Source organism: Camarhynchus parvulus, unplaced genomic scaffold, assembly GCF_901933205.1.
Source record: "Camarhynchus parvulus unplaced genomic scaffold, STF_HiC, whole genome shotgun sequence".
In the NCBI taxonomy this organism is placed as follows: Eukaryota; Metazoa; Chordata; class Aves; order Passeriformes; family Thraupidae; genus Camarhynchus; species Camarhynchus parvulus.
The window spans coordinates 71,070-97,774 of record NW_022148809.1 but is presented as its reverse complement, the minus strand read 5'-3'; the positions used below and the strand labels follow the sequence as shown (position 1 = coordinate 97,774).

Below are 26,705 nucleotides of genomic sequence, written 5' to 3'. Positions count from 1 at the left end.
CCATTCCATTTCCCTCTTTTCCCATCTCCCCATTCCCATTTTCCCCTTTCCCATCTCCCCATTCCCATTTCCCTCCTTTCCCATCTCTCCATTCCCATTTCCCATCCTTTCCCATCTCCCCATTCCCATTTCCCCTTTCCCAGCTCCCCATTCCCGTTGTCCCCGCAGGTTCCGGAGCTGCTGGCGGCGTACCTGCACGAGCGGTTGCAGTCCCTGCAGCAGCAGCAGCAGCAGGCGCAGGAGGAGCTGCAGCTGCAGCGGGCGGCGCAGAGCTCGGTGCTGCTCCTGGCGCTGCAGCACCCGCAGAGCGTCGTGGGCTGCCTGCTGGGCAGCGCGCTGCCCTTCGACGAGTACGGCACGGGGCCCGCCCCACAGCCCGCACCCCGAACCCCAAATCCCAAACCCCAAATCCCAAATACAGACCCGGTCCCAAAGCCCAAACCCCAAACCCCAAATCCCAAATCCCAAATCCAGACCCGGTCCCAAATCCATCCCCAAATCCCAAATACAGACCCGATCCCAAAGCCCAAACCCCAAACCCCAAATCCCAAATCCCAAATACAGACCTGGTCCCAAAGCCCAAACCCCAAATCCCAAATCCCAAATACAGACCCGGTCCCAAAGCCCACACCCCAAACCCCGAATCCCAAATCCCAAATCCCAAATACAGACCCAATCCCAAAGCCCAAACCCCAAATCCAATATCCCAAATCCCAAATACAGACCTGGTCCCAAATCCATCCCCAAACCCCAAATCCATCCCCAAATACAGACCCGGTACCAAATCCATCCCCAAATCCCAAATCCCAAATACAGACCCAATCCCAAATCCAATCCCAAATCCCAAATCCATCCCCAAATACAGACCCGATCCCAAAGCCCAAACCCCAAATCCAACATCCAATCCCAAATACAGACCCGATCCCAAATCCCAAATCCAACATCCAATCCCAAATACAGACCCGGTCCCAAATCCATCCCCAAATCCAATCCCAAATCCCAAATCCCAAATACAGACCCGATCCCAAATCCAATCCCAAATCCCAAATACAGACCCGGTCCCAAATCCATCCCCAAATCCAATCCCAAATCCCAAATCCCAAATACAGACCCGGTACCAAATCCATCCCCAAATCCCAAATCCCAAATACAGACCCGATCCTAAATCCAATCCCAAATCCCAAAACCCAAATCCACTCCCAAATACAGACCCGGTCCCAAATCCATCCCCAAATCCCAATATCCAATCCCAAATACAGACCCGATCCCAAATCCCAAGTCCCCAAATCCCAAATCTCAAATCCAATATCCAATCCCAAATACAGACCTGATCCCAAATCCCAAGTCCCCAAATCCAATGCCCAAATCCAGTATCCAATCCCAAGTACAGACCTAGTCCCAAATCCAATGCCAAATCCCAAATCCAATATCCAATCCCAAATACAGACCCGATCCCAAATCCATCCCCAAATCCCAAATCCCAAATCCAATATCCAATCCCAAATACAGACCTGATCCCAAATCCCAAGTCCCCAAATCCCAAATCCCAAATCCCAAATCCAATATCCAATCCCAAATACAGACCTGATCCCAAATCCATCCCTAAATCCCGAATCCCAAATCCAATATCCAATCCCAAGTACAGACCTGGTCCCAAATCCAATCCCAAATCCCAAATCCCAAATCCTATATCCAATCCCAAATTCAGACCCGATCCCAAATCCATCCCCAAATCCAATATCCAATCCCAAATACAGACCCGATCCCAAATCCACCCCCAAATCCCAAATCCCAAATCCAATCCCAAATACAGACCCGATCCCAAATCCACCCCCAAATCCCAAATGCAGCCCCAAATCCAAAATGCAGTCTCAATCCCAAAGCCAGCCCTAAATCTCAGCCCCAATCCCGAATCCTGACCCAAATCCCAAATCCAATCCTGAATCCTGCCCCAAATCCCAAACCCAGCCCCAAATCCAGACAAAATCCAAAATGCAACCCCAATCCCGAATCCTGACCCAAATCCAGCCCCAAATCCCAAATACAGATCAAAATTCAATCCCAAATCCTGCCCCAAATCCCTGCCCCAATCCCAAATCCAATCCTGAATCCTGCCCCAAATCCCAAATCCAGTCCCAAATCCAGACACAATCCCAAATACAGCCCCAATCCCGAATCCAGCCCCAAATCCAGCCCCAATCCCAAATACAGCCCCGATCCTGAATCCATCCCCAAATCCAGCCCCAAATCCCAAATCCAGCCTCAATCCCAACATTCCAACCCCAATCCCAAACCCGGCCCCAATCCAGCTCAAATCCCAAATCCCAGACTCAATCCTAACATTTCAGGCCCAAATCCAGCCCCAATCCCAAATCCAGCCCCTAATCCAATCTCCAATCCCAAATCCAGCCCCAAATTCAGCCCAAATGCCAACATTTCAGCCCCAAATCCCACCGTGATCCCAAATCCAGCCCTAAATCCCAAACCCAGACCCAAATCCAGCCCTAATCCCAATTCCAGCACTGAATCCCAAATCCAGATCCAGTATCAAATCCAGCCCCAATCTCAAGTCCTGCCCCCAATCCATCCCTGATCCTGAATCCTGTCCCAATCCCAAATCCAACCCCAAATCCCAAATCCTGTCCCAATCCCAAATCCAACCCCAAATCCCAAATCCAACCCCAAATCCCAAATCCAATCCTAAATCCCAAATCCAGCCCCAATCCCAAACCCAGCCCTAAAGCCCAAACGCAAACCCAAATCCAGCCCTGATCCCAAACTCAGCCCCAATCCCAAATCCTGTCCCAATCACGAATCATGCCCCAAATCCAGCCCCAAATCCAATATCCAATCCCAAACACAGACCTGATCCCAAATCCAGCCCTAATCCCAAATCCCAAATCCAATCCCAAATACAGACCCGATCCCAAATCCACCCCCAAATCCCAAACCCAGCCTCAAATCCCAAACCCAGCCCTGAATCCCAAATCCAGCCCCAAATCCAACCCCAATCCCAAACCCAGCCCCAAATCCAGCCCCAATCCCAAACCCAGCCCCAAATCCAGCCCCAATCCCAAATACCGATCCAAATCCCAAATCCAATCCCGATTCCAGCCCCAATCCCAAATCCAGTCACAAATCCCAACATTCCAGCCCCAAATCCAGCCCCAATCCCAAATCCAACCCCAAATTCAGATCCAATCCCAAATCCAACCCCAAATCCACCCCCAATCCCAAACCCAGACCCAAATCCAACCCTAATCCCAAATATGGATCCAAATCCCAAACCCAGCCCTGAATCCCAAATCCAGCCCCAAATCCAGATCCAATCCCAAATCCAACCCCAAATCCCAAACCCAGACCCAAATCCAACCCTGATCCCAAATATGGATCCAAATCCCAAACCCAGCCCTGAATCCCAAATCCAGTCACAAATCCCAACAATCCAGCCCCAAATCCAGCCCCAAATCCAGCCCCAATCCCAAATACCGATCTAAATCCCAAATCCAATCCCGATTCCAGCCCAAATCCCAAATTCAGTCACAAATCCCAACATTCCAGCCCCAAATCCAGCCCCAATCCCAAATCCAACCCCGATTCCAGCCCCAATCCCAAATCCAGCCCCAAATCCAGATCCAATCGCAAATACTGATCCAAATCCCAAATCCAATCCCAAACCCAGCCCCAAATCCAGCCCCAATCCCAAATCCAACCCCAAATCCAGCCCCAATCCCAAATCCAACCCCAAATCCAGCCCCAATCCCAAACCCAGCCCCAAATCCAGATCCAATCCCAAATACCGGTCCAAATCCCAAATCCAATCCCGATTCCAGCCCCAATCCCAAATCCAGTCACAAATCCCAACAATCCAGCGCCAAACCCAGCCCCAATCCCAAATCCAGCCCCAAATCCAGATCCAATCGCAAATACTGATCCAAATCCCAAATCCAATCCCAAACCCAGCCCCAAATCCAGCCCCAATCCCAAACCCAGCCCCAAATCCAACCCCAATCCCAAATCCAACCCCAAATCCAGCCCCAATCCCAAACCCAGCCCCAAATCCAGATCCAATCCCAAATACCGGTCCAAATCCCAAATCCAATCCCGATTCCAGCCCCAATCCCAAATCCAGTCACAAATCCCAACAATCCAGCCCCAAATCCAGCCCCAAATCCAGCCCCAATCCCAAATACCGATCTAAATCCCAAATCCAATCCCGATTCCAGCCCAAATCCCAAATCCAGTCACAAATCCCAACATTCTAGCCCCAAATCCAGCCCCAGTCCCAAATCCAATCCCGATTCCAGCCCCAATCCCAAATCCAGCCCCAAATCCAGATCCAATCGCAAATACTGATCCAAATCCCAAATCCAATCCCAAACCCAGCCCCAAATCCAGCCCCAATCCCAAATCCAACCCCAAATCCAGCCCCAATCCCAAATACCGGTCCAAATCCCAAATCCAATCCCGATTCCAGCCCCAATCCCAAATCCAGTCACAAATCCCAACAATCCAGCCCCAAACCCAGCCCCAAATCCAGCCCCAATCCCAAATACCGATCTAAATCCCAAATCCAATCCCGATTCCAGCCCAAATCCTAAATCCAACCCCAAATCCAGATCCAATCCCAAACCCAGCCCCAAATCTAGATCCAATCTCAAACCCAGCCCCAAACCCAGCCCCAATCCCAAATCCAGACCCAAATTCAGATCCAATCCCAAATCCAACCCCAAATCCAGCCCTGATCCCAAATCCAACCCCAAATCCAGATCCAATCCCAAACCCAGCCCCAAATCCAACCCTGATCCCAAATATGGATCCAAATCCCAAATCCAGCTCTGAATCCCAAACCAGCCCCAAATCCAGCCCCAAATCCAGATCCAATCCCAAATACCGATCCAAATCCCAAATCCAACCCCAAATCCGGCCCCAAATCCCAACATTCCAACCCCAGTCCCAAATCCCATTTTGATCGCAGAAGTTCCCAGAAATTCCCCAAAATTCCTATATTTATCCCTGAAATTCCCATTTTTATCTCAGAAATTGCCATGAATTCCTGGAAATTCCCAGAATTTCCCATTTTGATCCTCGAAATTCCCATATTTATCACATTTTTATCCCATTTTTATCTTAGAAATTCCCATTTTTATCCCATTTCTATCCCATTTTTTATCCCAAAAATTCTCATTTTTATCCCATTTTTATTCCACAAATTCCCATTGTTTTATATCCCATTTTTATCCCATTTATATCCCCAAAATTTTCATTTTTATCCCATTTTTATCCCATTTTTATCCCAAAAATTCTCATTTTTATCCCATTTTTTATCCCATTTTTATCCCAAAAATTCCCATTTTTATCCCATTTTTATTCCACAAATTCCCATTTTTAGCCATTTTTTATCCCATTTTTATCCCCAAAATTCTCATTTTTATCCCATTATTATCCCATTTTTTATCCAATTTTTATCTTAGAAATTCCCATTTTTATCCCATTTTTAAATCCCATTTTTTATCCCATTTTTATCCCCAAAATTCTCATTTTTATCCCATTTTTATCTTAGAAATTCCCATTTTTATCCCATTTATATCTCATTTATATCCCATTTTTATCCCAAAAATTCTCATTTTTATCCCAAAAAATTCCCATTTTTATGCCATTTTTATTCCACAAACTCCCATTTTTATCCCATTTTTATCCCATTTTTATCCCCAAAATTCTCATTTTTATCCCATTTTTATCTTAGAAATTCCCATTTTTATCCCATTTTTTAATCCCATTTTTATCCCATTTTTATTCCACAAATTCCGACTTTTATCCCATTTTTATCCCGTTTTTTGTCCCAAAAATTCCCATTCTTATCCCACAAACTCCCATTGTTTTATATCCCATTTTTATCCCAGAAACTCCCATTTTTATCCCATTGTATATCTCATTTATATCCCATTTTTATCCCAAAAAATTCCCATTTTTATCCCATTTATATCCCGTTTTTTATCCCATTTTTATCCCAAAATTCTCATTTTTATCCCATTTTTATCTTAGAAATTCCCATTTTTATCCCATTTTTTAATCCCATTTTTATCCCATTTTTATTCCACAAATTCGACTTTTATCCCATTTTTATCCCGTTTTTTGTCCCAAACATTCCCATTCTTATCCCACAAATTCCCATTGTTTTATATCCCATTTTTATCCCAGAAACTCCCATTTTTATCCCATTGTATATCTCATTTATATCCCACTTTTATCCCAAAAATTCTCATTTTTATCACATTTTTATCCCATTTTTATCCCACAAACTCCCATTTTTATCCCAATTATATCCCATTTTTATCTCAGAAATTCCCATTTTTATCCCATTTTTACCCCAAAACCACCCATTTTTTTCCCAGAAATTCCCAGAAATTCCCAGAAATTCCCCGAAATTCCCAGAAATTCCCCGAAATTCCCATTTCTATCCCTTTTTTCCCCCCAGCCCCACGCGCGCCATGTGGCGGGCGCTGGGCGCGGAGCCGGCGCTGACGTCGCGGGTCCTGGAGCGGCTCCTGGAGCGGCTGAGCCGCGAAATTCCCTTCAAGGAGAGCAAAGCCTTCGTGCCGGGCGGCGCCGCCGAGCGCGTGGCCACCGCCCCGGCCCTGGCCGTGAGCGTCGCCCCAAAAATCCCCCCCAAAAATCCCCCAAGGAATGCCCAAAAAACAGCCCCAAAATTCCCAGGGAATTCCCCCAAAATTCCCCCCAAAAAGTTCCCCCAAAATTCCCAGGGAATTCCCTCAAAATATTCCCCCCAAAAATTCTCATGGAATTCCCCCAAAATATTCCCCCCAAAAAAGTTCCCCCAAAATTCCCAAGGAATTCCTCAAAAATGTCCCCAAAATTCCCAGGGAATTCCCAAAAGAATTCCCACAAAATTCCCAAGGAATTCCCCCCAAAATTCCCATGGAATTCCCAAAAAATCTCCCCAAAATTCCCAGGGAATTCCCCCCAAAAATTCCCATGGAATTCCTCAAAAATGTCCCCAAAATTCCCAGGGAATTCCCCAAACAATTCCCCCCAAAAATTCTCAAGGAATTCCCCCCAAAATTCCCATGGAATTCCTCAAAATTCCCCCCAAAAATTCTCAAGGAATTCCCCCCAAAAATTCCCATGGAATTCCTCAAAAATGTCCCCAAAATTCCCAAGGAATTCCCAAAAAAATTCCCACAAAATTCCCAAGGAATTCCCCCAAAAGTTCCCATGGAATTCCTCAAAAATCTCCCCAAAACTCCCAGGGAATTCCCAAAAGTATTCCCACAAAATTCCCAAGGAATTCCCCCCAAAATTCCCATGGAATTCCTCAAAATTCCCCCCAAAAATTCCCAAGGAATTCCCCCAACAATTCCCCCCAAAAAAGTTCCCCCAAAATTCCCAAGGAATTCCCCCCAAAATTCCCCTGAAAAATTCGAAGGAATTCCCAAAAAATCTCCCCAAAATTCCCAGGGAATTCCCCAAAATATTGCCCCCAAAATTCCCAAGGAATTCCCCAAAAGTTCCCATGGAATTCCTCAAAAATCTCCCCAAATAAATTCGAATGGAGTTCCCCAAAAAATTCCCAAGGAGTTCCCAAAAAAATTCATAAAGAATTCGTAAAAAAATCCCCAGGGAATTCCCCAAAATATTCCCAAGGAATTTTTTTAAAATCCTGAAAAATTCCCAAGGAATTCCCAAAAGAATTCCCACAACATTCCCAAGGAATTCTCAAAAAAATTCCCACAGAATTCCCAAAAAATCCCCCAAACAATTCCCAAAAAGTTCCCCCAAAATTCCCAAGGGATTCCCCCAAAAATTCCCCCAAAATTCCCAAGGAATTCCCCAAAAGTTCCCATGGAATTCCTCAAAAATCTCCCCAAAACTCCCAGGGAATTCCCAAAAGTATTCCCACAAAATTCCCAAGGAATTCCCCCCCAAATTCCCAGGGAATGCCCCAAACAATTCCCCCCAAAAATTCTCAAGGAATTCCCCCCAAAAATGTCCCCAAAATTCCCAGGGAATTCCCAAAAGAATTCCCACAAAATTCCCAAGGGATTCCCCCAAAAGTTCCCATGGACTTCCTCAAAATTCCCCCCAAAAATTCTCAAGGAATTCCCCCAAAATTCCCCCCAAAAAGTTCCCCCAAAATTCCCAAGGAATTCCCCAAAAGTTTCCATGGAATTCCTCAAAAATCTCCCCAAAATTCCCAAGGAATTCCCCAAAATATTCCCAAGGAATTTTTTTAAAATCCTGAAAAATTCCCAAGGAATTCCCAAAAGAATTCCCCCAAAATTCCCAAGGAATTCCCAAAAGAATTCCCACAAAATTCCCAACAAATTCGCCCAAAAATTCCCACAGAATTCCCAAAAAATTCCCCAAACAATTCCCAAAAAGTTCCCCCAAAAATTCCCAAGGGATTCCCCCAAAAGTTCCCATGGAATTCCCAACAAAACTCCCCCCAAAAATTCCCAAGGAATTCCCCCAAAATTCCCCCCAAAAAGTTCCCCCAAAATTCCCAGGGAATTCCCCCAAAATATTCCCCCAAAAAAGTTCCCCCAAAATTCCCAAGGAATTCCTCAAAAATGTCCCCAAAATTCCCAGGGAATTCCCAAAAGAATTCCCCCAAAATTCCCAAGGAATTCCCCCCAAAATTCCCCTGACACATTCGAAGGAATTCCCAAAAAATCTCCCCAAAATTCCCAGGGAATTCCCAAAAGTATTCCCACAAAATTCCCAAGGAATTCCCCCCAAAATTCCCAGGGAATTCCCCAAACAATTCCCCCAAAATTCCCAAGGAATTCCCCAAAATTCCCCCCAAAAATTCCCAAGGAATTCCCCCAAAATTCCCCCCAAAAAGTTCCCCCAAAATTCCCAAGGAATTCCTCAAAAATGTCCCCAAAATTCCCATGGAATTCCCAAAAGAATTCCCACAAAATTCCCAAGGAATTCCCCCAAAAGTTCCCATGGAATTCCTCAAAATTCCCCCCCAAAATTCTCAAGGAATTCCCACAAAATTCCCAAGGAATTCCCCCAAAAGTTCCCATGGACTTCCTCAAAATTCCCCCCAAAATTCCCAAGGAATTCCCCAAAATTCCCCCCAAAAAGTTCCCCCCAAATTCCCAAGGAATTCCCCCAACAATTCCCATGGAATTCCTCAAAAATCTCCCCAAAATTCCCAGGGAATTCCCCAAACAATTCCCCCAAAAAGTTCCCCCCAAAATTCCCAAGGAGTTCCCCAAAATATTCCCAAGGAATTTTTTTTTAAATCCTGAAAAATTCCCACAAGAATTCCCAAAAGAATTCCCCCAAAATTCCCAAGGAATTCCCCAAAAGAATTCCCACAAAATTCCCAAGGAATTCCCCCACAAATTCCCACAGAATTCCCAAAAAATTCCCCAAACAATTCCCAAAAAGTTCCCCCCAAAATTCCCAAGGGATTCCCCCAAAACTTCCCCCGACACATTCGAAGGAATTCCCAACAAAACTCCCCCAAAAAATGTCTCAAGGAATTCTCAAAAAAATTCCCAAAAAATTCCCCAAAATTCCCAAGGAATTCCCCAAAATATTCACAAGGAATTCCCCAAACAATTCCCCCCAAAAATTCCCATGGAATTCCTCAAAAATCTCCCCAAAATTCCTACGGAATTCCCAAAAGAACTCCCACAAAATTCTCAAGGAATTCCCCCCCAAAATTCCCATGGAATTCCTCAAAAATCTCCCCAAAAATTCCCAAGGAATTCCCAAAAGAATTCCCACAAAATTCTCAAGGAATTCCCCCCCAAAATTCCCATGGAATTCCTCAAAAATCTCCCCAAAAATTCCCAAGGAATTCCCAAAAGAACTCCCACAAAATTCCCAAGGAATTCCCCCCAAAATTCCCAGGGAATTCCCCAAACAATTCCCCCCAGAAATTCTCAAGGAATCCCCCCAAAAATTCCCATGGAATTCCTCAAAAATGTCCCCAAAATTCCCAGGGAATTCCCCAAAATATTCCCCCCAAAATTCCCAAGGAATTCCTCAAAAATCTCCCCAAAACTCCCAGGGAATTCCCAAAAGAATTCCCACAAAATTCCCAAAGAATTCCCCCAAAAGTTCCCATGGACTTCCTCAAAATTCCCCCCAAAAATTCCCACAAAATTCCCAAAGAATTCCCCCCAAAAAGTTCCCCCAAAATTCCCAAGGAATTCCCCCCAAAATTCCCCTGACACATTCGAAGGAATTCCCAAAAAATCTCGCCAAAACTCCCAGGGAATTCCCCAAACAATTCCCCCCAAAATTCCCAAGGAATTCCCCCAACAATTCCCAAGGAATTCCTCAAAAATCTCCCCAAAATTCCCAGGGAATTCCCAAAAGAATTCCCACAAAATTCCCAAGGAATTCCCCCCAAAATTCTCATGGAATTCCCCAAACAATTCCCCCTAAAAATTCTCAAGGAATTCCCCCCAAAAATTCCCAAGGAATTCCTCAAAAATCTCCCCAAAATTCCCAGGGAATTCCCCAAACAATTCCCCCAAAATTCCCAAGGAATTCCCCCAAAAGTTCCCATGGACTTCCTCAAAATTCCCCCCAAAAATTCTCAAGGAATTCCCCCAAAATTCCCCCCAAAAAGTTCCCCCCAAATTCCCAAGGAATTCCCCAAAAGTTCCCATGGAATTCCTCAAAAATCTCCCCAAAATTCCCAGGGAATTCCCCAAACAATTCCCCCAAAATTCCCAGGGAATTCCCCCAAAAATTCCCCCAAAAAGTTCCCCCCAAAATTCCCAAGGAATTCCCCAAAATATTCCCAAGGAATTTTTTTAAAATCCTGAAAAATTCCCACAAGAATTCCCAAAAGAATTCCCACAAAATTCCCAAGGAATTCTCAAAAAAATTCCCACAGAATTCCCAAAAAATCCCCCAAACAATTCCCAAAAAGTTCCCCCAAAATTCCCAAGGGATTCCCCCAAAAATTCCCCCCAAAATTCCCAAGGAATTCCCCAAAAGTTCCCATGGAATTCCTCAAAAATCTCCCCAAAATTCCCAGGGAATTCCCCAAACAATTCCCCCCAAAAAGTTCCCCCCAAAATTCCCAAGGAGTTCCCAAAAATATTCCCAAGGAATTTTTTAAAAATCCTGAAAAATTCCCAAGGAATTCCCCAAAGAATTCCCACAAAATTCCCAAGGAATTCCCCCCAAAATTCCCACAAAATTCCCAAAAAATTCCCCAAACAATTCCAAAAAGTTCCCCCCAAAATTCCCAAGGGATTCCCCCAAAACTTCCCCCGACACATTCGAAGGAATTCCCAACAAAACTCCCCCAAAAAATGTCTCAAGGAATTCTCAAAAAAATTCCCAAAAATTCCCCGAAATTCCCACGGAATTCTCTGAAAATTCCCAATGAATTCCTCAAAAATCTCCCCAAAATTCCCAGGGAATTCCCCAAACAATTCCCCCCAAAATTCTCAAGGAATTCCCAAAAATATTCCCAAGGAATTCCCCAAAATATTCCCAAGGAATTTTTTAAAAATCCTAAAAAATTCCCAAAAGAATTCCCAAAAGAATTCCCACAAAATTCCCAAGGAATTCCCCGCAAAATTCCCACAGAATTCCCACAGAATTCCCAAAAAAATTCCCCAAATAATTCCCAAAGAGTTCCCCCAAAATTCCCAAGGAATTCCCCCTAAAATACCCAAGGAATTCCCAAGGAATTCTCCCCCCAAAAATTCCCAAGGAATTCCCCCAAAATTCCCCCCAAAAAGTTCCCCCAAAATTCCCAAGGAATTCCCCCAACAATTCCCATGGAATTCCTCAAAAATCTCCCCAAAATTCCCAGGGAATTCCCAAAAGAATTCCCACAAAATTCCCAAGGAATTCCCCCCAAAATTCCCAAGGAATTCTCCCCCCAAAAATTCCCAAGGAATTCCGCAAAAAGTTCCCCCAAAAAATCCAAAAGGAATGCCCCAAAAAATTCCAAAAAAAATTCCCAAAAAAAACCCCAAATCCATGGGAATCCCATCAGGAAAAACCCCAAATCCATGGAAGCAAACCCCAAATCCATGGGAATTCCCACAGGAAAAACCCCAAATCCATGGGAGAAAACCTCAAATCCATGGGAATTACATCAGGAAAAACCCCAAATCCATGGAAGCAAAACCCCAAATCCATGGGAATTCCATCACGAAAAGCCCCAAATCCATGGGGAAAAAACTCCAAATCTATGGGAATCCCCTCAGGAAAAGTCTCAAATCCATGGGAGAAAACCTCAAATCCATGGGAATTCCATCATAAAAACCCCAAATGCACGGAAATTCTAACAGGAAAACCCCCAAATCTATGGGATAAATCCCCAAATCCATGAGAATTACCTCAGGAAAAACCCCAAATCCATGGAAGCAAACCCCCAAATCCGCGGGAATTCCCTCAGGAAAAGCCCCAACTCCTGGGCCTCTCCCTCAGGGGTTAACCCCGGCGGGGGGGAAGGGCCAGCGATCCCGTTTTTCCCGCACTTTTTCCGGCCATTTCCCGGGGGATTCCCGGTGGTTTTTTCCCTGGCAGGCCACGCTGGCCCTGGATGAGCTCATGTCTGTGCCGGAGGCGCGCGCGTCCCGGACTCTCCTGGGCCTCGCGGTTCCCGGGCTGCTTGGGACGGGGCGCTGCTGCTGCGCGAAAATGGGGAAAAATGGGGAAAAAATGGGGAAGAAACTGGAAACTGGGAATTCTGTGGGGGAAAATGGGAATTCTGTGGGGGAAAATGGGAATTCTGTGGGGAAAAGTGGGGATTCCGCGCGGGGCCTGCAGGGCCGGGACAGGGCCGGCCTGCAGCCCTGCAGGTGCGAAATGGGGAAAACGGGAAACAATGGGGAAACAATGGGAATTGGTGGGGGAAACAATGGGAAAAGTGGGGAAACAATGGGAATGTGGGGAAAAGTGGGAGTTCCCTGTGGGGGGGGGGGGCAGGAGGGGGGAAAAGGGGGGGGGAAAGGCCCGGCGGAAAAAATGGGGAAAAATGGGAATTCTGTGGGGAAAATGGGGAAAAGGTGGGGAAAAATGGGAATTCTGTGGGGAAACAATGGGGATTCTGTGGGGAAACAATGGGGGAAACAGTGGGAATATGTGGGAAACGGGATTCCCTGGTGCGGCTGCCCCGGGGCCTGCAGGGCCGGGACAGGGCCGGCCTGCAGCCCTGCAGGTGCGAAATGGGGAAAAATGGGGAAAAAATGGGGAAAAATGGGGAAAAATGGGGGAAAAATGGGAGTTCTGTGGGGAAAAAAGGGGAGATTGCTGTGGGCCTGCAAATGGTGAAAATGGGGAAAAAAATGGGAATTCTGTGGGGGAAAGTGGGGAAATGGGAATTCTGTGGGGAAAAGGGGAAGAAAGGGATTCCATGAGGGAAAGTGGGAATTTTGTGGGGAAAGTGGGGTCCCTGGGGAAGGCATGAGAGTTCTGTGGGAGAGGGAGAATTCTGTGCAGAACCCTGAGGCAGGAGTGTTGAGGGAAAAAATGGGAAAAGAGGGAAATTAGTGGGGAAAGTTAGCAATGGGGAATTCTTGTGGGGAAACAAATGGGAATTCTGTGGGGAAACAGGTGGGGACCTCTTGTGGCCCTGCACGGCTGGGACAGGGGTCTGTGGGGGAAAAATGGGGAAAATGGGAATTCTGTGGGGAAAAGTGGGGATTCCCTGGGGTGCGGCTGCGGGCCCTGCAGTCTGGGACCTGCAGGGCGGGAAATGGGGAAAAATGGGGAAACAATGGGGAAACAATGGGGAAAAAATGGGAATTCTGTGGGAAAACAATGGGGATTCTGTGGGGAAACAATGGGAATTCTGTGGGAAAAAAAATGGGAATTCTGTGGGGAAAAGTGGGGATTCTAGGGCTAGGCCGGCCCTCCCGCAGGGCTGGGACAGGGCCCGTGGGAAAGTGGGGAAAATGGGGAAAATGGGGAAAAATGGGGAAAAATGGGGAAAAATGGGGAAAAATGGGGAAAAATGGGAATTCTGTGGGGAAACAATGGGAATTCTGTGGGGAAAAGTGGGGATTCCCTGAGGGTGCGGCTGCTCGGGGCCCTGCAGGGACAGGACAAGGCCGGCCTGCAGCCCTGCAGGTGCGAAATGGGGAAAAATGGGGAAAAAATGGGGAAAAATGGGGATTCTGTGGGAAAACAATGGGAATTCTGTGGGGAAACAATGGGAATTCTGTGGGGAAAAGTGAGGATTCCCTGGGGGTGCGGCTGCTCTGGGCCCTGCAGGGCCGGGACAGGGCCGGCCTGCAGCCCTGCAGGTGTGAAATGGGGAAAAATGGGGAAAAAAAATGGGGGTTCTGTGGGGGAAAAGTGGGGGAAATGGGAATTCTGTGGGGAAAAAGGGGGAAAAGCAGGGATTCCATGAGGAAAAGTGGGAATTTTGGGGGGGAAAGTGGGGATTCCCTGGGGAAAGCATGAGAGTTCTGTGGGGAAAATGGGAGAATTCTGTGGAGAATTCTGAGGCAGGAGTGTTGAGGGAAAAGGTCGGGAAAAGATGGAAATTTTGTGGGGAAAGTGGCGATATTGTAGGGAAATGGGGGAATTCCCTCGGTAAAAGTGGGGGAAACAGGGGATTTTGTGGGGCAAAGGGGGAATTTTGCCAGGAAAAAATGGGAATTCGGTGGGGAAAAGTGGGGATTCCCTGAGGGTGCGGCTGCCCGGGCCCTGCAGGGCTGGGACAGGGCCCGTGGGAAATAGGGGAAAAATGGGGAAAAATGGGGAAAAATGGGGAAAAATGGGGAAAAATGGGGAAAAATGGGAATTCTGTGGGGAAAAGTGGGGATTCCCTGAGGGTGCAGCTGCCCCGGGCCCTGCAGGGCCGGGACAGGGCCGGCCTGCAGCCCTGCAGGTGCGAAATGGGGAAAATGGGGAAAAATGGGGAAAAATGGGGAAAAAATGGGAATTCTGTGGGGAAACAATGGGAATTCTGTGGGAAAAAAATGGGAATTCTCTGGGGAAAAGTGGGGATTCCCTGGGGGTGCGGCTGCTCTGGGCCCTGCAGGGCCGGGACAAGGCCGGCCTGCAGCCCTGCAGGTGCAAAATGGGGAAAAAATGGGGAAAAATGGGAATTCCCTGAGGAAAAGCAGAGATTCTATGGGGAAGAGTGGGAATTCCATGGGGAAAAAGTGGGACTTCTATGGGGAAAACAGAGAATTTTGTGGGAAAAGATGGGAATTTTGTAGGAAATTCCATGGGAAAAGGCGGTTTGGGGGGAAAACAGGGTGGGGTGATGGAGTTTGTGGGATTGAGGGGATTTATGGGATAATGACATCCATGGGATGGGATTTACGGGATTTATGGGATGGGATGGTTGGGAGTTATCAGAATTATGGGATGAGATTTATGGGATTTACGGGATAGGATAATTGGGATAATGGGATAATTGGATGGGATGTGATGGGATTTGTGGGATTTATGGATTTATGGGGTTGGGATAATGGAATAATGGGATGGGATGGGATGGGATGGGATGGGATGTTGGAGCAGATTCCCAAAAAAAGCAGGAATTAGAAAGTGAATTCCAGGGAAACCAGGGCTGCCCCATCCCTGGAATTGTCCCATGAAAAAACTTGGAATGGGCTGATCCCAAAATTCCCTCCATCCCAAACCAGCCCAGAACTCCATGGACATCCCATGGGAATGGGATTATCCTTAAATCCCCTCCATTCCCACCCCATTCCCGCATTCCAGGATTTCCCAAGCCCGGCAGATCCCCAGCTTTCCTTAATTAGTCCTTAATTAATCACAGAGGCTCTGAGGCCTCTCCAGCACTCCAGGGTTTTTTTTTTTCCCAGATTTTTCCCTTCCCATTCCTTGTCCCACTTTTCCCTTGGCCATCCAAAACTGGGGAAGCTCCACTGGGATCTTTGCAGCTCCTCTGGGGGGATTTTTTGGGAAAATTCCTGGATTTTCCATCGGGAATCCACCTGTGGGCCTCTTCCTTGGGTTTTCCCCATGGGATCCTGGATCCTTTGGAATCACGGAATGGCCAAGGTTGGAAAACCTCTGGCACGGTCCCATCCCTTCCAGCTGTGAATCCAAGGATGCTCCAGATCCCAGGAAATGTTTTCCAGGGCAATTCCCGTGTTTGGGATCCGTTTTCCATCGTTCTTCCCGTATTTCCAGCGTTCCAGGGGCTGCCCTGGAATCCTTGGGGTTCTCCCACCCCACACAAATTCCAGGGGAACGGGACAAATCCCGATGGGGAAATCTGGGACGGCAGCTCCGAGGGGCGATCCCAAATCCCGGATTCCCTTCGTGTGTGGGATCCCCGTTCCGACAGCCGGGATTTATCCCTGGCTCCCCTTCCCGGTGTTTTGACGGGATAACGGATCTGTTCCAGATGTTGCTCCACGGCAAAACAGTCCCAGCCCTATAAATCCTTCGTTCCATGAAAAAAAATTTCCCTCAAGTAGCTCCGGAGTTTTTCGCTTCCCTTTTTTTTTTTTTTTTGTCTTGGATCCCGTTCCCGGTGCGCTGGGATGGCTCCAACTCCGGCATTCGGCGTCCCCGGGCGTGGAATTCCCTTGGGATGTCCTAGACAGAGCCAGAGCCAAACACAAATCCAATCCCAAACCCAGTCCCAAATCCAATCCTGAATCCAGTCCCAAACCCAATCCCAGATCCAATCCTAAACTCTGTCAGAATCCAATCCCAGATCCCAATCCCAAATCCAATCCCAAATCCAATTCCAAACCCAATCCTGAATCCAATCCTGAATCCAATTCCAGCCCCAATCCCGAACCCAATCCTAAATGCAGTTCTGAATCCAATTCCAAACCCAATCCTGAATCCAATCTCAAACGCAGTCCCAGATCCAATCCTAAACTCAGTCAGAATCCAATTCCAAATCCACTCCAAACCCAATCCCAAACCCAATCCCAAATCCAATCCCAAATCCAACCCCAAACCAATCCCAAACCCAATCCCAAATCCATCCCCAGATCCAATCCCAAACCCAATCCCAAATCCAATCCCAAATCCAATCCCAAACCAATCCCAGATCCAACCCCAAACCCAATCCCAAATCCAATCCCAAATCCAATCGCAAATCCAGCCCCAGATCCAATCCCAGATCCAATCGCACCCCAAACCAACCCCAAACCCAATCCCAAACCCAATCCCAAACCAATCCCAAACCAATCCCAAACCCAATCCCAAATCAAATCCAGCCCCAGATCCAAACCCAATCCCAAAAACCCCAACCCCAAACCCAATCCCAAACCAATCCCAAACCAATCCCACAATCCCAATCCCAAACCCAACCCAAACCCAATCCCAAACCCAATCCCAAATCAGCCCCAAACCAATCCCAAACCATCCCAAATCCAAACCCAAACCAACCCCAAACCTAATCCCAACCCCAAACCCAACCCCAAACCCAATCCCAAATCCAACCCCAAACCAATCCCAAATCCAACCCCAAACCAATCCCAAACCCAATCCCAAATCCAATCCCAGACCCAATCGCAAATCCAACCCCAAACCCAACCCCAAACCCAACCCCAACCAATCCCCAATCCCAAACCAACCCCAAACCCAACCCCAAACCCAATCCCAAACCCAATCCCAAACCAATCCCAAACCCAACCCCAAACCCAGACCCCAAACCCAGCCCCAAACCCAACCCCAAACCCAATCCCAAATCCAACCCTAGATCCAATCCCAAACCCAATCCCAAATCCAACCCCAAACCCAACCCCAAACCCAATCCCAAACCCAACCCCAAACCCAAACCCAATCCCAAATCCAACCCCAAACCAATCCCAGATCCAATCGCAAATCCAACCCCAGATCCAATCCCAAATCCAACCCCAAACCCAATCCCAAATCCAATCCCAAACCCAAACCAATCCCAAACCAATCCCAAACCCAATCCCAAATCCAAATCCAACCCCACATCCAACCCCAAACCAATCCCAAATCCAACCCCAAACCAATCGCAAATCCAATGCCAAATCCAACCCCAAACCAATCCCAAATCCAATCACCAATCCAATCCCGAACCCAATCCCAAATCCAGCTCCCGATCCCAATCCTGGTTTTCCAGCTGCGCGGTGCAGACGCTGAAGGCGATGCTGGCGCGGGCCGGGAACGACGACGTCGTCCAGGACGTGGGAAGCGCCGGGGGCTGGGAATTGATGGAAATTCCCGAGCGGCACCACGACGGAATCGCCCTCCTGGCCAGGTGGGGAATTCTGGGCGAGATTCGCAGGAAATTCCGGGCTTTTTGGGTAAGGTGGGATCATTTTGCACCCGGGAATGTGGAGGGGTGGAGGCAGCTGGAGCTGGAAGTTGTTCCTGCTGTGGAATTCCTGGTGTGTTCCATCCCAGTATGGAATTCCCAGTGCCTCTGATCCCAGTATGGAATTCCCAGTGCCTCTGATCCCAAAATGAGGTTCCCAGTGCCTCTGATCCCAGTATGGAATTCCCGGTGTCACCCATTCCGAAATGAGGTTCCCAGTGTCATTGGTCCCAGTATGGAATTCCCAGTGCCTCTGATCCCAAAATGAGATTCCCAGTGTCATTGATCCCAGTATGGAATTCCCAGTGTCATTGATCCCAGTATGGAATTCCCAGTGCCTCTGATCCCAAAATGAGGTTCCCAGTGCCTCTGACCAATATGATTCCCGTGCCACGAAATGGATCCAGGATGCCACAGCCTATCAAGACAATTGATCAGGATCCCAGGTCATGACCCATACCGCGTATGGAATTCCCAGCATCCCAAAATGAGATTCCCAGTGTCATTGATCCACCCAGTCATCAAATGAGATTCCCAGTGTCATTGATCCCAGCCTCTGATCCCAAAATGAGATTCCCAGTGTCATTGGTCCCAGTATGGAATTCCCAGTGTCTCTGATCCCAAAATGAGATTCCCAGTGTCATTGATCCCAGTGTGGAATTCCCAGTGTCACCCATTCCGAAATGAGATTCCCAGTGTCATTGATCCCAGTTTGGAATTCCCAGCGCCTCTGATCCCAAAATGAGATTCCCAGTGTCATTGATCCCAGTATGGAATTCCCAGTGTCTCTGATCCCAAAATGAGATTCCCAGTGTCATTGATCCCAGTATGGAATTCCCAGTGTCACCCATTCCGAAATGAGATTCCCAGTGTCATTGATCCCAGTATGGAATTCCCAGTGTCTCTGATCCCAAAATGAGATTCCCAGTGTCATTGGCCGGTATGAATAGTGCCTCTGATCCCAAAAACAGTCCTTGATCCCAGGTATGGAATTCCCAGTGTCATTGATCCCATAAGTGTCAAATGAATTCCCAGTGTCATGTGGAATTCCCAGGCCTCTGATCCCAAAAGAGATTCCCAGTGTCATTGGTCCCAGTTGGAATTCCAGTGTCATTGTACCCAGCACCTCACAAATGAGATCCCAGATGCCCATATAATTCCAGTTATAAAATGTCATTGATCCCAGTATGGAATTCCCAGTGTCTCTGATCCCAAAATGAGATTCCCAGTGTCATTGGTCCCAGTATGGAATTCCCAGTGCCTCTGATCCCAGAGTGGAATTCCCAGTGCCTCTGATCCCAAAATGAGATTCCCAGTGTCATTGATCCCAGTATGGAATTCCCGGTGTCACCCATTCCGAAATGAGATTCCCAGTGTCACTGATCCCAGTGTGGAATTCCCGATGTCCCCAGTCCCACTGTGGAATTCCCAGAATCTCCAATCCCAGTGTGGAATTCCCAATGTCCCCAATCCCGCTGTGGAATTCCCGGTGTCTCTTATCCCACAATTTCCCACCCTTCCCGCGTTTCCCGTCATTCCCGTGGCCGGCTTCATTCCCTTCCCCGTTCCCTTCCCATTTCCATTTTCCAACTCCTCCCTTTTCCTGCTGCATCTCCTGGGATTCCTGGATTATCCCGGTGCATCCCATCCCATCATTCGGAAAAAAAAATCCCAAAACATCCAGGAATAACTGGGGATTGGGATTATCCAGTTTTTGGGGAACTCATCCTAAAGAAAACCCGGATGGGGTGTCCGGGATGTTCCAGATCTTTCTCTGTGGGTCAATCCTGGTTTTCCGTGCTGGGTGTGGTCCTGCCTGGGCACAGGGATTCCCGGGATTCCCGGGATTCCCGGGATTCCTGGGATTGCTGTTCCCCCCAGGGCGATGGCTCGGCTCTGCGGGCCCCGGCTGCCGCCGATCGTCCGGAGCCTCATCCCGGTGCTGGGAAGCGCCTTGGAATGCCAGAGGGTGACCAGCAGCGCCTTCCTGGCCGAGGTGAGCGGGAAATACGGGAACGTCCGGCTGCTCTGCCCTCCATGGATCCACGGATCCGTCCGTCCATCCATCCATCCATCCATGGATCCATCCATCCATTAATCCATCTATGAATCCATCCATGGATGCATCCATGGATCTGTCCATCCATCCCATGGATCCATCCATCCATCATCCATCTATCCATGGATCCATCTGTCCATGGATCCATCCATCACTCCATCCTATGGATCCATCCATGGATCCATCATCCATCCCATGGATCCATCTGTCTATGGATCCATCCATCCATCCATCCATCCATCCATCCATGGATCCGTCATCCATCCCATGGATCCATCCATCCATCATCCATCTATCCATGGATCCGTCATCTATCTATCCATGGATCCATCTGTCCATGGATCCATCCATCCTTCCATGCATCCATGGATCCATCCATCCCTCCATCCTATGGATCCATCCATGGATCCATCATCCATCCCATGGATCCATCTGTCTATGGATCCATCCGTCCATCCATCCATCATGCATCCATCCATCCATCCAAACCCCATCCCAAATTCCCAGCTCCTTCTGGACCCCATCCCAGAATCCCCAGAGTGTGCTCGGATCTTGGAGGGTTTCAAATTCCAGCCGGAGTTGTAGGCAAGGAGAAGAAAATTCCGGCAGATCCATAGGATGAGAGGAAATTCCAGGCCCAAAGTGGCTCTCCAGAGCGCAATCTTCCCAAAAATTCCCAAATTTTCCCAATCCTGCATCAAAACCATTTCAGGCCCCCCTAATCCCACCTCAGCTGAATTTTCCCTCGATTTTCCCAGAGCGTGGCTCCTCCCGGGAATTCCATCTCCCTCCTCATCGATCCGGGGGGGTTTTTCCCGGTGTATCCCGAGGTTTTTCCCCTTCTCCAGCTCCTCAACCACAACGTGGTGAACGACCTGGTGCTGCTGGAGCCGATCCTGGACGCGCTGAAGGCTCTGGAGAAGGATTCCTGCCTCCTGGTGCGGGTCCTGGCGCTCCGCGGGCTCGGCAACGTGGCCTCGGGATCCCCGGAACAGGTGGGATTTGGGATTTGGGATTTGTAGGGACACTGGGGATGGATTCCAGCTTCCAAAGGGGAAAGAATTCCCTCCGAAATAGCAGGGTCAGGTTTTGTGGGACGGGGAGGAAGCTCCAGGGATTGGGATGCACCGGGAGGCTCTGAATCCTAAAAATGCCGATTTTTATGGAGCCATTCCCGGGAATCCTGGGAAGTGCCGGAGCCGTTCGCCAGCCCCGCTTTCCAGGGATCCCCAGGAACATTTCCAGGAGCTGCAGGAATTCCAGCTGGGATCGACCCCTTTTCCCAGCTTCTCCTGGGAGTCCTCGGCCTCAATTGCTGTCCTGCTTCCCAAAGCCTCAAATCTCTGCTTGCACCAAATTCCTGGGGAATATTCCCAAAAATCCCAACCTGAGGCCGTTCCCCAGGTCCTGTCCCGTTCCCTGGGAGCAGATCCTGCCCTGGATCCCCCTGGATCCCTTCAATCCCACTTTTCTCCGGGATGAGCCCCAACAGCTCCTTCAGCTCCCTCTGGGAATTCCCCCATTCCCATTCCCAACCATGAACCCACCAAATCCCTGTTTGCCCCAAATTCCTGGGGAATATTCCCAAAAATCCCAATTTGAGCCCATTCCCTCTTTCCCCATCCTTTTTTCCCTCGGAGCAGATCCCAAACTGCCCCTGGATCCCCTCAATCCCAATTTTCTCCGGGATGAGCCCCAACAGCTCCCTCAGCTCCCTCTGGGAATTCCCCCATTCCCATTCCCACCAAATCCCCGTTTGCCCCAAATTCCAGGGGAATATTCCCCAAAATCCCAATTTAAAGCTGTTCCCACTTTCCCCACCCATTTTTTCCCTCGGAGCAGATCCCAAACTGCCCCTGGATCCCTTCAATCCCACTTTTCTCCAGCTCCTTCAGCTCCTTCAGCTTCTCCTGGGAACTCCCCCATTCCCATTCCCACCAAATCCCTGTTTGCCCCAAATTCCAGGGCAGTATTCCCAAAAATCCCAACTTGACCCCTCTTTCCCCATCCCTTTTTCCCTCGGAGCAGATCCCAAACTCCCCCTGGATCCCCTCAATCCCACTTTTCTCCGGGATGAGCCCCAACAGCTCCCTCAGCCCCTCCTGGGAACTCCCCCATTCCCATTCCCACCAAATCCCTGTTTGCCCCAAATTCCAGGGGAATATTCCCAAAAATCCCAATTTAAAGCTGTTCCCACTTTCCCCACCCGTTTTTTCCCTGGGACACCCAAACCCCCTGGATCCCTCAATCCCACTTTCTCTACTCCCAGCTCCAGCTTCTTGGAACTCCCCATTCCCATTCCCACCAAATCCCTGTTTGCCCCAACGGCATATCCCAAAAACCCAACTTAGCCCTCTTCCCCATCCTTTCCTGGGGCATCCCAAACTCCCCTGGATCCCTTCCATCCCAATTTCTCTGGGATCAGCCCCAACAGCTCCCTCAGCCCCTCCTGGGAACTCCCCATTCCCTTCCACCAAATCCTTGTCCCCAAATTCCAGGGGAATATTCCCAAAAATCCCAATTTAAAGCTGTTCCCACTTTCCCCACCCGTTTTTTCCCTGGGAACAGATCCCAAACTCCCCCTGGATCCCTTCAATCCCACTTTTCTCTGGGGCAATCCCTCCCGGGGCTCCTTATCCCAATTTTCCCGTCGCGATCCCAATTTTCCCGTCCCGCGATCCGCTTTTTTCCGTGTCTCCGTCCCGTTTTCATCCCGGTTTTCCCGGCAGATCCGGAGGCACGGCTCGCAGCTGCTGGCCTCCATGGTCAACGGCATGGACGACAAGGACGATCCCAACAATCTGCTGGCGCTGGAGGCCATGTCCAGCCTCTCCAAAATCCTGGATCACCTGGAAGAGCGGGACGTGCAATCCATGCTGCTCCGTGTCGCCATCCGCATCCGGCCCTTCTTCGACAGCGTGAGTGAGGAGCCCGCCCGGAATTCCCGGAGCTGGGAATGCGGCTGGGTCCATCCCGTGGGCATTTCCCATCCCGGATTTCTCCCTCGGGCTGGGATTTTGCCCGGATTCCCGTCCGTGCTCCTGTGCTGGGCTGGGGGTCCCACTGGGATTGGTCCATTCCCATTGGGATCGGCCCATTGGAATCGGCCCATTGGGATTGTCCCGCTGGAATTGTCCCGCTGGGACACCAGAAGGATCATCCTATTGGAATGGTCCCATTGGATTGTCCCATTGGAATTTTCCATTGGGATTTTCCCCATTGAAATTGTCCCACTGGGATTGTCCCATTGGATTTTTCCCATTGGGATTGGCCCATTGGGGATGTGTTGGGTTTCCCTGGGATTTTCCCATGGGATTTACCCACTGGGATTGGCCCACTGGGATTTTTCCCATTGGAATTGTCTCGCTGGGATTTTTCCATTGGGATTTTCCCACAGGAATTTTCACGCTGGGATTGTCTCATTGGAATTGGCCCGTTCGGATTTTCCCATTGGAATTGTCCCACCAAGGTTGTCCCCTTGAAATTGTCCCACTGGAATTGTCCCACTGGAATTGTCCCAATGGGATCATCCCATTGAAATTGGCCCATTGGGATCATCCTATTGGAATTGTCCCATTGGAATTTTCCACTGGGATTTTCCCATTGAAGTTGTCCCACTGGGATTTTCCCATCGGATTTTTCCCATTGGGATTGGCCCATTGGGATTTTCCCATTGGGATTGTCCTGTTGGGATTGTCCCACTGGGAATTTTCCCATTGGGATTTACCCACTGGGATTGGCCCATTGGGATTTTTCCCATTGGAATTGTCTCGCTGGGATTTTTCCATTGGGATTTTCCCATAGGAATTGTTGTCCCATTGGAATTGTCCCACTGGAATTTTCCCCAATGGGATTATCCCATTGAAATTGTCCCGTTAAAATTGTCCCACTGGAATTGTCCCACTGGAATTTTCCCAATGGGATCATCCCATTGAAATTGGCCCATTGGGATCATCCCATTGGAATTGTCCCACCGGGATTGGTCCATCGAGATTGTCCCATTGGAATTGTCCCATTGGAATTTTCCATTGGGATTTTCCCATTGAAGTTGTCCCACTGGGATTATCCCATTGGAATTGTCCCACTGGGATTGTCCCACTGGGATTTTCCCACTGGAATTGTCCCACTGGGATTGTCCCATCGAAATTCTCCCACTGGAATTGTCCCATTGGGATTGGCCCATTTTGATTTTCCCATTGGGATCGTCCCGTCGGGACTGTCCCACTGGAATTGTCCCCTGGTACTTGGGACAATGGGAATGGTGGGATCACAAGATGGGATCTCAGGATCACGGGATGGGAATGGTGGGGACAGCAGGATTGGGGATTTTGGGATCCCAGGATGGGATTTTGGGATCAGGAATTATTGGGGCCCTAGGATTGGGAATGGTGGACAGGATGGGATTGGAGACCCAGGATGGGATTTGGGGATCCCAGGATTGGGATTTTGGGATCCCAGGATTGGGAATGGTGGGAACAGCAGGATGGGGATTTTGGGATCCCAGGATTGGGAATGGTGGGAACAGCAGGATTGGGGATTTTGGGATCCCAGGATTGGGATTTTGGGATCAGAGAGTGGGATTTGGGGATCCCAGGATTGGGAATGGTGGGATCAGAGGGTGGAATTTGGAGATCCCAGGTTGGGATTTCGGGATCAGAGAGTGGGATTTGGGGATCCCAGGATGGGAATGGTGGGAACAGCAGGATGGGATTTTGGGATCCCAGGATTGGGAATGGTGGGGACAGCAGGATGGGGATTTTGGGATCCCAGGATTGGGAATGGTGGGAACAGCAGGATTGGGGATTTTGGGATCCCAGGATTGGGATTTTGGGATCACAGTGGGATTTGGGATCCCAGGATTGGGAATGGTGGGATTAAAGGGTGGAATTGGGAGATCCCAGGTTGGGATTTCTTGGGATCAGAGAGTGGGATTTTGGGGATCCCAGGATGGGAATGGTGGGATTGCCCAGGATGGGATTTTCTTGGGATCCCAGGATTGGGAATGGTGGGGACAGCAGGATGGGGATTTTGGGATCCCAGGATTGGGAATGGTGGGAACAGCAGGATTGGGGATTTTGGGATCCCAGGATTGGGATTTTGGGATCAGAGAGTGGGATTTGGGGATCCCAGGATTGGGAATGGTGGGATCAGAGGGTGGAATTTGGAGATCCCAGGTTGGGATTTCGGGATCAGAGAGTGGGATTTGGGGATCCCAGGATGGGAATGGTGGGAACAGCAGGATGGGATTTTGGGATCCCAGGATTGGGAATGGTGGGGACAGCAGGGATGGGATTTTGGGATCCCAGGATGGGATTTTGGGATCACAGTGGGATTTGGGGATCCCAGGATTGGGAATGGTGGGAACAGCAGGATGGGAATTTTGGGATCCCAGGATGGGATTTTGGGATCAGAGAGTGGGATTTGGGGATCCCAGGATTGGGAATGGTGGGATCAGAGGGTGGGATTTGGAGATCCCAGGATGGGATTTGGGGATCCCAGGATTGGGATTTTGGGATCCCAGGATTGGGAATGTTGGGAACAGCAGGATGGGGATTTTGGGATCCCAGGTTGGGATTTTGGGATCAGAGAGTGGGATTTGGGGATCCCAGGATTGGGAATGGTGGGAACAGCAGGATTGGGGATTTTGGGATCCCAGGATTGGGAATGGTGGGAACAGCAGGATGGGAATTTTGGGATCCCAGGATGGGGATTTTGGGATCAGAGAGTGGGCTTTTGGGATCCCAGGACTGGGAATGATGGGAACAGCAGGATTGGGGATTTTGGGATCCCAGGATTGGGAATGTTGGGAACAGCAGGATTGGGGATTTTGGGATCCCAGGATTGGGAATGGTGGGATCAGAGAGTGGGATTTGGGGATCCCAGGATGGGAATGGTGGGAACAGCAGGATGGGGATTTTGGGATCCCAGGTTGGGATTTTGGGATCAGAGAGTGGGATTTGGGGATCCCAGGATTGGGAATGGTGGGAACAGCAGGATGGGGATTTTGGGATCCCAGGATTGGGAATGGTGGGGACAGCAGGATGGGGATTTTGGGATCCCAGGATGGGATTTTGGGATCAGAGAGTGGGATTTGGGGATCCCAGGATTTGGAATGGTGGGATCAGAGGGTGGAATTTGGAGATCCCAGGTTGGGATTTGGGGATCCCAGGATTGGGATTTTGGGATCCCAGGATTGGGAATGTTGGGAACAGCAGGATGGGGATTTTGGGATCCCAGAATGGGATTTTGGGATCCCAGGATGGGATTTTGGGATCAGAGAGTGGGATTTGGGAATCCCAGGATTGGGAATGGTGGGAACAGCAGGATGGGGATTTTGGGATCCCAGGTTGGGATTTTGGGATCAGAGAGTGGGATTTGGGGATCCCAGGATTGGGA

At 48.9% G+C, this 26,705-nt stretch overlaps 1 protein-coding gene and 1 long non-coding RNA gene across 2 annotated transcripts in view; both read left to right on the top strand.

Moving 5' to 3' along the window:
* The first annotated feature begins 178 nt into the window (after positions 1–178).
* On the top strand, positions 179–12,594 carry LOC115917106. The gene is made up of 3 exons (XR_004061668.1): positions 179–350; positions 6,479–6,644; positions 12,544–12,594. It is a non-coding gene; the product is annotated as an uncharacterized LOC115917106 (long non-coding RNA).
* A 485-nt stretch (positions 12,595–13,079) lies between these two features.
* The window catches only part of MROH1 (maestro heat like repeat family member 1), a 28,224-nt gene continuing 14,598 nt past the window's right edge, over positions 13,080–26,705 (top strand). The window contains exons 1-5 of the mRNA XM_030970835.1: positions 13,080–13,177; positions 18,056–18,193; positions 20,132–20,246; positions 21,158–21,304; positions 23,039–23,227. Coding sequence (XP_030826695.1) covers positions 13,080–13,177; positions 18,056–18,193; positions 20,132–20,246; positions 21,158–21,304; positions 23,039–23,227 — 687 coding nt within the window. The remainder of the gene's footprint in view (positions 13,178–18,055; positions 18,194–20,131; positions 20,247–21,157; positions 21,305–23,038; positions 23,228–26,705) is intronic.